The sequence below is a fragment of the Ailuropoda melanoleuca genome, chromosome 9 (assembly GCF_002007445.2).
Source record: "Ailuropoda melanoleuca isolate Jingjing chromosome 9, ASM200744v2, whole genome shotgun sequence".
NCBI lineage: Eukaryota > Metazoa > Chordata > Mammalia > Carnivora > Ursidae > Ailuropoda > Ailuropoda melanoleuca.
The window spans coordinates 73,252,877-73,265,844 of record NC_048226.1 but is presented as its reverse complement, the minus strand read 5'-3'; the positions used below and the strand labels follow the sequence as shown (position 1 = coordinate 73,265,844).

The following is a 12,968-nucleotide window of genomic DNA, read 5'->3' as shown; positions in this document are numbered from 1 at the left end:
GGTACTGGAAGAAACTGATGACACATCAACTTGAGTTAATTTAAAGAGTTTAAAAATGGAACTATTTACAAAGATATTATGCAGTGTATACAAAAATCCAGGGCAAACAACAGAGGTGTCCTTATCACCTATAGGCCCAAAGGGGAGAAACAGATAGCAGAGACAGAGGGCTCGGTGTCTGATAAGATGAGAGGTTGAAGAATGCAGCCACTCCGAAGTAACCTTGTAGGGAGGGAGCTAAGAGAATAAATATGCCTCCCTCTTGCTCCCTTCCTCTCATCTTCTGCCAATGCACTTGAAAGACCATAACAAAGAGAAGCAAAAGGTCAAGGGAGCCCACTGATGGTCGTCTAAAGCCCAAACGAGGGTATAGAATGGGTCTAGAGGAGAAAACAAAAAGAGCCAGGCCAAGTGCTATATCTCCTAAGTTTGAGGTTAGGAATAAATGACAATACTTTTAAAGTACTTAGAATTGTACCTGACACATGATACATTTTATCTGTTTATTATTTATATTTACCCTTATGTTGGTTCTACCTCCTTCTATGCTTCTTCATCAATATGTGAAGAAAAAATTGGGTAAAAACTATTTGATCCTGGAAATTCTCAAAGATAATATTTTTATGTGGAAAAAATTATTCAAAAAAACCACTGGGATCCTTTATGCTAACAAAGCCAGGAACATAATATTTTAGCCTCCATGGTAAGCCACTACAACGCTGAACATCAAAGAAACCTCTGGGTGATTATTAGAAATATAAACTCTGACAATTTCTGGAAAAACAAGTGATAACACTAATAAACATTTTAATTACTGTAATACAAACATGAGATCCTTGTTTCTAAGGGACTTAGAATGGGAGACCTAAATTCAATAATTACACATGGAGATATAAACACCAGAGATATGTAGAAAGCTATAGAGGAATATTTTATCTTGTGAATCTAGTAATGAATGTATTTTTAGGTAAAAAACAAAATACAACTAAAGTCTATAAAAATTACTGTTCAAAAGAATTATTTCTAACTACTGTCTATAATCAGCAGGTGATGACTATCACCTAGGGAAAGGGAAAACTTCATGAAGTCAGTGTTTTTTAACTCCTTCCTGGATCCATCTTAGGGAGAAAAAACTTATTCATATGACCAGTCAAATTAGAGGATACTTTCTGGGCATCTCTGACAGCAGCTGAGTCACAACAGATTAAAAGGTCATTCATATGGCTTTATTATTCTTTCCCTCTCTTCCACTAACATGGCAAAAGTGAGGAAGAGAGCACTGTTACATTGGAGAAGGCCTGGCTTTGTTGCTCCCTTGAGCTTTAGTGTTCTCTTCTTTTTGATCTTACCCCTTTCAAGAAAGCTAGTTGGTAAGATTTGGGTTAAAGATGAGAGACAGAAAAGGACCCCACAGCGTTTTAGTCACGTAGGATGCTACAGTCAAGTTTTCACAATTCTGCTTTAGGGTTTGAAAAAGAAGGTAAATTAACCTAAGGCTACATTGCTTTCCTTTGTTGTTGCCGTGCTTATGAGTGTAACAATTTGTAAGTGTTATGGGAAAATGGCAAGGCCACGTTCAAAAAGGTATTCTTACATCATTTGGTCCAGCAATACCTACTCATCAGAACCTGACTTCTGCCCTCATCAATGGTGAAAAATGTAATATATTTCTTTCATGTGACTGCATTCTAAAGTACAGTGCTGATATATTTATACAAATAAGATATCCAACAAATAAATATTGAAAATGACCCCACTTCTCTCACTGTCTCACACACAAACACACCCAAACACACATTAAAAGTCCCCGGGCAAGAAGAAAAATAGTTATCAGTATATCATGTACTTTACTCCATGAAAGAAGTGAAACTAGTTTAATATTAGAGCTTAGAAACTACTAATGTCTAATAATTTATAGGCAAATTAATATTAATGATTCATGTTTTGTTACCCATAGGTCATTCGGTATCTCAAACTTTGAATGCAAATTGGGGCAGAAAAAAAAGGATGCCTGCTAAAATAGGCAAGGCAGCACAGAAGACTCTCCCACAGGAATCTAGCCATGTAATAGAGGAATAGCCTTGTATATGTAAACATAATCATTAGGTCATAAAAAAAATGGGAAATTATGATTAGTATTAATTTACATAACAAAGGCAAAAATTCCTTTAAGAGAGATCTTAATCAAAATTATTAAATACAGTTTGGTTCTTTAACATTCATTTATAAAACATAACTTATTTGGAACATTCCTTAAAAATGCTAGGTAAATTAATTCACTGTTAATTACTCAGAATACTTGGAAGAATGATTAAGATGATAAGTTTTTTTTAAAAGGCAGTGTATCAGGGGCACCTGGGTGGCTCAGTCGGCTAAGCAACTGCCTTCGGCTCAGGTCAAGATCCCAGGGTCCTGGGATCGAGTCCCGCATCGCATTGGACTCCCTGGTGAGCTTCTCCTATAGTCAGCTTCTCCCTCTGCCCCTCCCCCCTGGTTGTGTGCTCTTTCTCTTTTTCAAATAAATAAAATCTTTAAAAAAACTGAAATAAAAGTTAAACAGGACATGGACGTCCTATTGTGTTACTGTCATGCTTATTGGGTAAAACTCCTTCCTTACTTATTGTATGGTATTTATAAGAGAGAGCTGGTGAATATCTGGACCACCACCAGTAACAAGAGTTAATTTAAGCTGTCTGGTTTAATAAGAATGTTCCCTTAAAAACAGACATTTATAAATTTATGTAGCAAAATAAAAAGGGAAAATTTTATCTTAACCATAGCCAAAGCAGGATAAACCATGATGATATATACATTTACAGTGAAATTTCTTCATAGCTATCTTTGAAAAGCAGGAACACTTACAGTGGCCTTATCAAATTCAGCCTCAGAAGATGTTGGTGACAGAGGACTTATAGGACTTAGAGATGGAGAGCTCTCAACACTGGAGACATATTCAGGATCAGGAACATATAAAACCTGCAAGAAAGCATTCACATAAAGATTCAGTCAAACTGAAATATTAATAATTGAATGGTGTTCTATAAGCAAGTACCATTAACAATGATCTTCACTAATAGAAAATATAAAAATCTTCGAATTAAAAGAATATTTATTACCATAATAATTTTAACAGTAAAACAAGATTGATTTAAATTCAATTGAGACAAGTTTGATAATAAATACTGTCAAAGATAGGGTGAGGAAAGAATAATTCTCATGTACTGTGGGTGTTCCTCTTAGAGGACAATTTGGTAATAGCTGGCAAAATTTAAAATGCACGTTATCATTTAACTCAGCAATTTTACTTCTAGGACTTTACAGAAATGCCTGCATATAAAAAAGAGAGAGAGATGTAAAAGAGTGTTCCGGACAGCAATGTTTATAATAACAAACAGTTAAAACAGTCTAAAGCTTAGTGCTTTGTTAATACTTCAACATAGTGCAATACTACCTACACATGAAAAAGTTTGAGGTCAAGCCATACTTAAACATTTTCTAACAATCAAAGTTAAATATAAAAAAAAGGAAAGGCTAAAATATTTCTGGAAGAGGATACAAACTGTAAACGGGGTTGCTTCTGGAAAAGGAAACTGAAGTCTGAAATGGGATAATTTTGAATTTTTTTACCATGTACATGTATTGGTTTGAATATTGCAATAAGCTCTTTAAAATTACATTTAAACAGATAATTCACAACTATTTTCAATATTAGTAATTTTCAATTACCAAGAAAAATTAGTATAGATATGTGACCATTTTCTCTCCTAGAGCCAATATGATTTGTTCAAAGCATGCATAAAATTACTCCCAAATTTTCTATATTATTAACAATACTGCAGTGGGTATTTTCTGTCTTACTACCGAATGCTTCTAAACACCAATGCATTAAAAAAAGATACCTGTCCAGTAACAACTGCTCGGGAGAATAACTTATTTAATTGAACAAGTTCGTTGGGCGTTGTATCAAATTTCAGGGCTATACTATTCAAAGAATCCCTTGATTCAACCTGTATGAAAGAAAAAATAAATTATTTGAATCTGTTAAAACAGAAAAAGTAAATTATGAGGTTTAATATTATTAAGATGTTTGTGGACCAATCTCACATTTGATGCACAAGTGGTATTTTCCATCTTTAGATATAGGTTAACTTGAGAAATTTTGTGCTTTGTTAGCAAATGGCCTCAACCTATTATGATACAGTGTATATGCTTTATCATAGTATATCACAATTATATGCGGGCCTCTACTTCAAGTAATTTCCAAATACAAAATATAATTTGCAAAACACAAATGATTTTTATTTTACAAAGGCTCTAAAATATATTATTCCTTTGAATAGTTTCTAAAATATATGGAACCTAGAAACATACAAATTTTATTTTAGCAAAGTACACCTGTATCAAAATGAAAATGCTATTTCTAACTATCTTTACGTATACATCTTATCATTTAAGTACATAAATTAGAAAACATATTTGAACCAAAATTCAGCAATGTTTCTAAATCATTAATATCCTTTAATGATCGTATTTATAGAAATCTTAAATCATGGGATTTTGCCAATTACCCTGAAGAAAAACTCACTTGATCAGTCAATATATCCTTTGGGATTCTCTACGCATAAGGCGTTATGACAGCGGTATAGGATAAAATTAAGTACAATTAAGTAGTTTTAGTGCACAAGGGATTTACAATCTAGTTGGAAAATAAGAAATACAAATAAAGCTTTATGAGATGAAGAGCAATTTAAATAAAACAACAAATATAACACAGAAGTTCCGAGTATGGATAGTATACCACATTTGCTCCAAATTGTCCAGGAAAGATGGTATCAAAAAGATTTAACAGCTAGATTTTGAAGAAGGAATAGGAATTTGAGAAGTAGAGAGAAGGGAAAGAACATTCAAAGTGAAGAGCATAGGACTGACATGTTAGGAGACAGAAAAGTATAAAGCACTTTTTGTGTGATACTATTTCTTCCTCCCAAACCACCCAGAGTACACTAATGAGTTTAGCATTTTAGGAAGGTGAGTAACTAGAGTTAATTCTCAAAAAGGATGAGACTGAAAAGGCATTTAGAATTAGGCTGTAAAAGACTTTGAAAGTCAGGAAAAATAGAAATGTATATAATGCAAAAAAAAACAATAAATACATAGTTTTCCTTTAAGGGTTATATAAAACCAAATTTGTGACAAATACATGGGATAATAATTGAGTAGTTTTGTTTCCTTCCTTTTATGCAAACTTTCTCATCTATGTAATGAGATGATCTATCACTTACCCTGTTGAGATAATATATGTAGAAGCTCTCTGTAAGTAAATTTTATTTTGCACGTTTACAAAATACTTGCATATCATCTCACATTCTATCCTCACAATGATCCTATTTAATGGGGTTATGAAAGTAATAAAAGACACCAATAGTTATAAAGCAAGGAAGTTATACGGCCTGAGTGACAACAGGTCTAGGATTGAGACAAGAGAACAGATGCAGAAAAACCAACTTAACACCACTGCAGTAAATGAGGTTAAAAGTAATAGAAATGTAAAAAGAGATTTAAGGTATATAAGGTTCCAAATAAGACTCGAGAAAGCACTCATGGAATGAATGAGGTTGTGACGATGGTAGTAGTAGTAGCAGCAGGTCAGGGGAGCAAATGGTAATAAGCAATTGATGCTGAGAGATCTGATGCTGAATCCCCAAATTCCAATCTGGATGAACAACAGATTGAAGGGAAATGAAAATTAGAAAATCAAGCATTGGACAAGGATGGAGAAATTGGTAAGAAGTTTGCTACAATTTGTTAAGTATCAAATGAAAGTAGGAAATACAAGCATCTAGAGGTAGGAATAGAAAAAAATTGGAGTCTCACTCCACATAGTTTATATAGTAAAGTTCTTAAGATCTCGAAGTAATAGAATATAAATGGAAAAGTGAAAAGAAACAAGGGACCACTTACATTTGGAATCAAGAAGAGTAGAACAGCCAGTAAAAGAGATGGAAGATAAAGTAAAATTGACAACAAGAATACCAGGCAATGAAGCATAATGATGGCAAAATGTAGTCCAATTAGTTTCAAGAACAAATAGAGGGAAAACAGGAGATATACTCAAAGAAACGATGGGTGATAATTTTCCAGAACTATGAATGACAAACTGCTCAGACTGAAGAAACACAATAAGTAAAAATTTGTCTGAATCAGGACTTATCACAGTGGCACTGCAGAACTGGAAAGAAAAAAGGGAAAACTCCTAAAACAATCTTGGGAAGACTGCCTAGAAATGAATAAAAATAAAAAGGAAAAAGAGGGACGTAAGACAATGGATTACAATACTGAAAGCACTGTCAGAAAATAACAGTCAACCCGATGGTCTGTAGACAGGTCAACTACCAGGAATGAGGGTGCAGTGAAGGCTTTCAGACATTGCCTGATTATCCATTCTCAGATCCTCACTGATAACAACTGTTGGGAAGAAGAAAAGTAAAACCAGAAAGAAGGAACAATGAGCAAAAAGCAAACAAAGGAAAGGCCCTTGGGTTTGATAATTAGAAAATCATTAGGGCCCTTAGAAAAGGCTATTCCATTAGAAAGGTATATAAATATTAAGTTAACTAGGAAGAAAATGATAATGTATATCATTTTCAAGGTCTACTTTTGATTCCTACTGAAAGTGATCTCATAATTAAAAACACTATGTATGTGTGTTTATATACATACATATATACACACATATATATGATTTTAATTTTAAAGCTATGTAAATACAATGATTGATTTATACTATATTTAGGTGGTACAAAATGTATTTAAGCTAGATCATAAATATTTCAGAACAAATTCTGAGAGTACATTATGATACCAAAAGTTTTAAGAGAAATATAGAGGAAATATATTTTTTCCTAAATATAAAAATCATGTTATATAAATATTTTATATAAAGATGTTATATGAAAATTTTATAAAGCTATAATAAGAATAGAATATAAGACTATAAAATCTTACTCAGTTCCAGAAATACACTTCTTTCTTCTAGGATTTGGCATAGGGAATAAATAATTTAAAAATAGGGGGGTAAAAGTCTAAACAAAAACCAGGAAGAGGATGTTTTATAACTTTTCTGATTAATACTTGATTTTTCCAAAAGGTCATTTATAACATTAAGGAAAAATGTAATTTCAAGTTTCAATTATCCCCCATAAAAATAACGGCTCTTAATTTAATTTTGTTATAGATAACACAAGTTTTATGAATTATAAGAATGGTCAACTCCTAAATTCAAAATGAACTAAACTTTTACAATTCTTCACAATCACATGATTACACGTGTAGATAACATCTTATGCCTCATGCCTATAATCTTATGGCTGAATAAACACTAATGAATATATCAAATTACATGACCCATTATTTTACTGTTTGAGCTTATTTTTTCAATTTCTCTATCATGCAGAGAAGGTACAAGCACACTCAATTTAAGCTTATAATATACTTTAAGAAAAGATTCTTTTGATGGTAAAAATAATCCTACCTTAAATATCTGGTTCCCAACCTTTTTAAAAAATACTTAAAATCTCAAATTATCAATTATTCAATATATAGAAAAAAGGTGTAAACCAAGTTTTTGATAATTTTTTCAATTTTAAGGATACACAGAAAATAATCAAAATCAAACCAAGACTGGAAGGTTTCATGATGACACAAACTCAGAGACTGTTTAAAACTATTTGCTTCTTAATACAGTTGTTACATATTAGAAAAACACAAAATAATAACACAAAATTAAGGTCAGTTAAATAAATGTTCATAACTTTGTTAACATGTAAATAAACAATATTTATATATAGTCAGATAAGCATTACACCACAGAAGAAAGTGGATTTCTCACTTCAGTTTTCCATAGTAACCAGAAATGCAAAAAGTTGACCTCCCGAGAGATTTGAAGGTCATTTGAAAAACATAAAAAAGTTCCATTTCAAAGCTCAAAAAAATTAGCCATCAATCACTGCAAATAATCATGGTGTGAGAGGTTATTCTGGAAGATAAATGTCAATTCATCTTTTAAGTGTTCTATCTGCCATTTTCATTATCCTTAACACTGCTGGGAACATAATGAAGATCACATTTCTAAAAGACTAAATATTTTCCTAAAAGCCTAAATCTAATAAAAATTATTACAACACAGGAATTTTAACTCCCCATAAATTACGATCTGCATCAAATTAAACTTGCTGGGATAACTATCTTGTATCACACTTAATAAATTTCTCTTTAAGGAAAAATAAAACTTAGAATACAATTAAGAACTTAAGTTATTATTAATAAAACAGTTATTGAAAGGCAAGTATTTTTGAAATAAGGCAATTCACAATCTTTGTCTTATTTATTATAGTATAAACAAAGAATGTCTTAAGTAACACTCTTGCGAAGAAAGATCAGCTTTTTCAAAAGCAAATAACTTACTGTATACTCAATAGTTCCTTTAGGTTTCTGAAAGGACATTCGTCTCCCATCTTTCTTGTCTAAGGTCTTCTTTTGGCCGGTGTCTGAAAGAAAATGAGGTAAAACTCCTATTAAATTCATTTTCCTTTCAGAGCAATGTCAAGGACTGCTAACTAGAGCTCAGTGTTGAAAAAGGATATGTACCTTCTTGCTTGCTTGAGGAACTGACCAGTATAAGACACTACAATAACTGGAAGTCAACTCAAAACATAAGCAACTGTCAGCAAAAGGATTATTAAGTTTTATTAAAAACTGAATTAGGGACCATTTCTTTCAATCTATCTAACTTGATTACAATTAACTATATATTTGAGGATATATTATTATTATTATTATTAACCAAACCAAGTTTGAAAAATGTAACATTAGTCCTCACAGGAAAAAATAATTCCACTTCTACAATCATAAAGATGGAGTCTTCTCTATGGAATTATTTTAAATTATTAAATTCCTTGCTTATATACCATAAAGTAAGTTAAGATATGCTTTCATATATAAACATACTTTAGTGCATTTCATTTCAGATAAAGTACTAAGTATTTTTCACTTCCTTATCAAGACATTTTACTTGAACATGTCATTATCACTGAGATTATGGTATCTGTTTCACTTTAAATTTTGCATTAGTCCTAATCTTCTCATCTATACTTCATGTAACAACCATTACACTGAATTGATAAATACCACTCCTATCTAAATAATTTAAAATGATTAAAATCAATCTCTAAAAAACAAAAAAACTCAAAACTGAAAGAGATAGTGAATGGCAAAATGCCATATTCACCCTCAATACTCTACAAGATTAAAATGATAGTTCTCAAAGAAATTAGTTCTCCCCAACCCCAAATAACTTTCATTTGTTCTCTCTCTACCCAATCTTAATTGAATTCTGATCATACTAGAGTTTGTTTATATGTACCTAATTAGCTCAGTTGGGTAAGCAGTTTTAACAAAGCATTAATAATAAAAATTTAAGTCTGAATACCAAAAAAGTCAGTTTCACTGCTTAAAAAAGCTCTCCTAAAACCTTCGTGATCACCTAAGGTAATCCAAGTTTTTGTTATTAATCACAGAGCATCTGGCTCAGTTTTAAATTTCTATCTCTTTTTAATCCCTTCTGCTAAATGGTAGCCTACAAAATAGGGTGCTTGCTTTGTTCCACAATGCCTCCTCAGTGCCTAACAAAGGGCCTGACATGGCAAGCATCCAGTCTGAATGAACTAATGTTCTGACACAACAGCTTAAACTGCACCTAGAACCATCAGAATTCTCATGAATTGTCATTAATTTTCCATAAAGAAAAGCAGACAAAGAATTACGGTTCAACCATAACGCCCCTGGGGGCAATGAAAAATATATTCATCCCCCACTTTTATTTCCTAAATATTTACAGAATTCTTAAAAAACTGAAAAGGGAAAAAAAGATAAAGACTCAGAAAAATAGGCAAAGACAAATTCACAAGAAAATATAAAAATGGCCCTTGAAAATATAAAAATGGCCCTTAAACATATAAAAATATTTTCAATCTAACTAAAATTGGGAAATGTAAATGTGAACTACACTGAGATACCATTCCTCACCTATCAGATTAGTAAAAATTCAAAAGCCTGACTACATATTGTTTGGCTACAGAAAAAACAGCATTCTCCTATATTTACAGTGGGAATACAAAATGATATAATGCTTATGGAAAGGGGTATTATTTTTGATTATTGTAATCTATTTTTCCTCCAATGAATAGCATATATTTGAATTTGATTTTATGATAAAACATTGAACTATTTAAAATTTAAAAAATTTTAGAAGTTTTAAGTAGTAGTTTCTGCTCTTTCATAAACAGCAGAGAGAGCCAAAAACACTATCCTCATTTTGCTGTTTAAACTTAAGCAATGCAAAGTACAATTACAGATTACTTTTAACTAATAATATATATCCTCCACCCTTAACTGATTCTAGGAATAACCATTAGTCTTCATTTGCTTTGCCTAATTGAAGTTTTTCAATTTGTGTTTCATAATATCCCAAGAGTTCACTAAACATTTAATCACAATGAAGTTTGCAATTGCTCTCATTTTTAAGAGTTCACCATGGAATGCAGTTCAGAGCAAGAAAACCAATATACCAGCTTTCTATAGTTTAAACTTTAAAACAAATTGAAAGTATCCACTTTAATAATTTAGAATCATATATTATTTTAATGTTTATTATAAAAACAGTTCTAAAGGTTAACAAATATTAAAACATTTATTCATAAATATAACTACCAGAGTACAAGAAAACAAACTGATCATTCTCTTCTATTAGTATGAAAATACAATCACATAATCACATTATTTGAGACTTTCTGAAAATGATTAGAGTGCTACCTAGCCCAGTCTCTTATTGGGTAATCGTAACCTTTTTTAAAGACAGTTACTAGCATAAAAGAATCTAGACAGTGAGTATGGAAAGGAGAGGTCTTATTCTTCTTCCCACAAAAGTTATTACAGTTTAGAAATATATATATGTTTGTAATTTATTTAACCATCAATAAACATTTATCAAGTGCTCAGTATATGCCAGCCACTGTTCTAAGTACTTCACATTTATTACTTTATCTGATTCCTCAACCCTATAAAGTAGGGACCATTATTATCTCCATTTTACAATTTAAGAAACTGAAGCACACTGTTGGTTATTGCAACTGGGGAAACGTTCCTGGCATCTAGTGGGTACAGACCACGATGTTGTTAAACACTGTGTGTTAAACAATGTACACCACGTTGCCCTCACAACAAAGAATTCTCTGTCGCAGAACGTCAATACTGTTAAGCCCTTCTATGTATCCAGCACCTTATATTATGTGTGGCATACAGCAGGTGTTCAGTAAATTTCAGATAGATAAATGAATATATAAAACTTCCCCCAAGATACAATTATCTTGATATATTGAAAAAAGTAAGAGACTTAGATTTCACTCTATCATTACCCAAAGCAGACACTTACATGTAACCTAGAGCAATCAACTCCCATTCTAAGATGAATCCTACAAAGTTCGATATTCTGTGTTTTAAGAATTTGGTCCAAAATATTTTATAACTTCTACTCTGATTTCTTCTTTTACTTTTTAGAGAATATTGCTTCATTTGCCAACATATGACAGTTTCTAAAATTTATCTTTTGGTTACTGATTTCTAGAGTAATTGCACCATGATGAAAGAAAATAAAGTTCAAACCTTGGAAATTTATTGAAATTTGCTTTATAATTACAAGGAAATTTAGTAAATATTCCATATGTACTTGAAAAAAATGTGCATTCTGTACTGTAGGGAAGTGTTATATGTGTGTGTTTCATACATACATAAAATCTATCTCCATATCAATAAGGTCAAGTTTGACAATTGTGTTTTCAAATTTTCTATATTCATATTGATTTGCTTTTGTATGCTTATTCTGTAAATTATTAATACAGGTTGTTAAAATATCCCACTATAATTATGGGCTATATATGGTCCCTTATGAATTTCTCTGCTTTGTTTTCTGTATTTTGAGACCATGACACTAGGTTCATATAAATTAGGAATTATTTTATCTTCCTGGTAAATTGAATCTTTTCTCAGAATACTTTTTGCCTTAAAGTCTGCTTTGTCTGATATTATACCAGTTATTCTTCCATCAGTGTTTACTTTTGCTTTCTACTTTCAATCCTTCTTTATCCTCTTTTTTTTTTTATTTTTTAAGAGTTTAAGTAATCTCTACACCAAACATGGGACTTGAACTCACAACCCTGAGATCAAGAGTTGCATTCTCTACTGACTGAGCCAGTCAGGCACTCCAACCTTACACTTCAGATATGTCCCTAAAGTAAGACCTTTTAGTCTATTTGTTCTATTTTCTATTTGTCTGCCTGTTGTGTTACTCTTTCTTTCCTTCTTTTGGATTACTACTTTAGTGTTTTCCTCCCATTAATTTAAAGTTATGTATTCTTCAGCAATTCTGTTGGTGATCATCCCAGAGGTTACAGCCTGAAATACTGACTTATCACAGTCTAGTATTAACTATAACTTTTATCTTCTTACTAAACAATGAAAGGACACTAAAAACTGTGTGCACCTGCGAAGACTTATCGGCAGTTACTAGATACTTTAATTATATATATATATATATATATATATATATATATATATAAAAACCACTATAAATCATTATTTTTCTAGATAGTCAACATTCACTTTGTTTTGCCCTCATATTTACCCTTTTTACTGCAACTCTGAGCACTTTTTATAGAGGACAGAATTCTAGGTTGGCAGATATTTCCCCCTGCTTTTTATTTTCTACTGTTTCTGTTGGGAAATCAACTGTCAATTTTATTGCTACATCATTAACTATTTGTTCTGACTGCTTTTAAGTTTTTTCATCTTTAGTGGGATTTGTAGTGATTCCACTAGAGGTTTGTAGTTATGCTTAAATCTATGAATTAAAGTAT

At 31.6% G+C, this 12,968-nt stretch overlaps 1 protein-coding gene across 3 annotated transcripts in view; it reads right to left on the bottom strand.

Moving 5' to 3' along the window:
• Positions 1 to 12,968, bottom strand: part of OXR1 (oxidation resistance 1) — a 433,201-nt gene that overhangs the window by 50,542 nt on the left and 369,691 nt on the right. For all 3 annotated transcript variants that reach the window (XM_034668471.1, XM_034668472.1, XM_034668473.1), the window contains 3 exons: positions 8,464 to 8,546; positions 3,900 to 4,007; positions 2,863 to 2,976 (listed from right to left, as the gene is read on the bottom strand). In XM_034668471.1, coding sequence (XP_034524362.1) covers positions 2,863 to 2,976; positions 3,900 to 4,007; positions 8,464 to 8,546 — 305 coding nt within the window. The remainder of the gene's footprint in view (positions 1 to 2,862; positions 2,977 to 3,899; positions 4,008 to 8,463; positions 8,547 to 12,968) is intronic.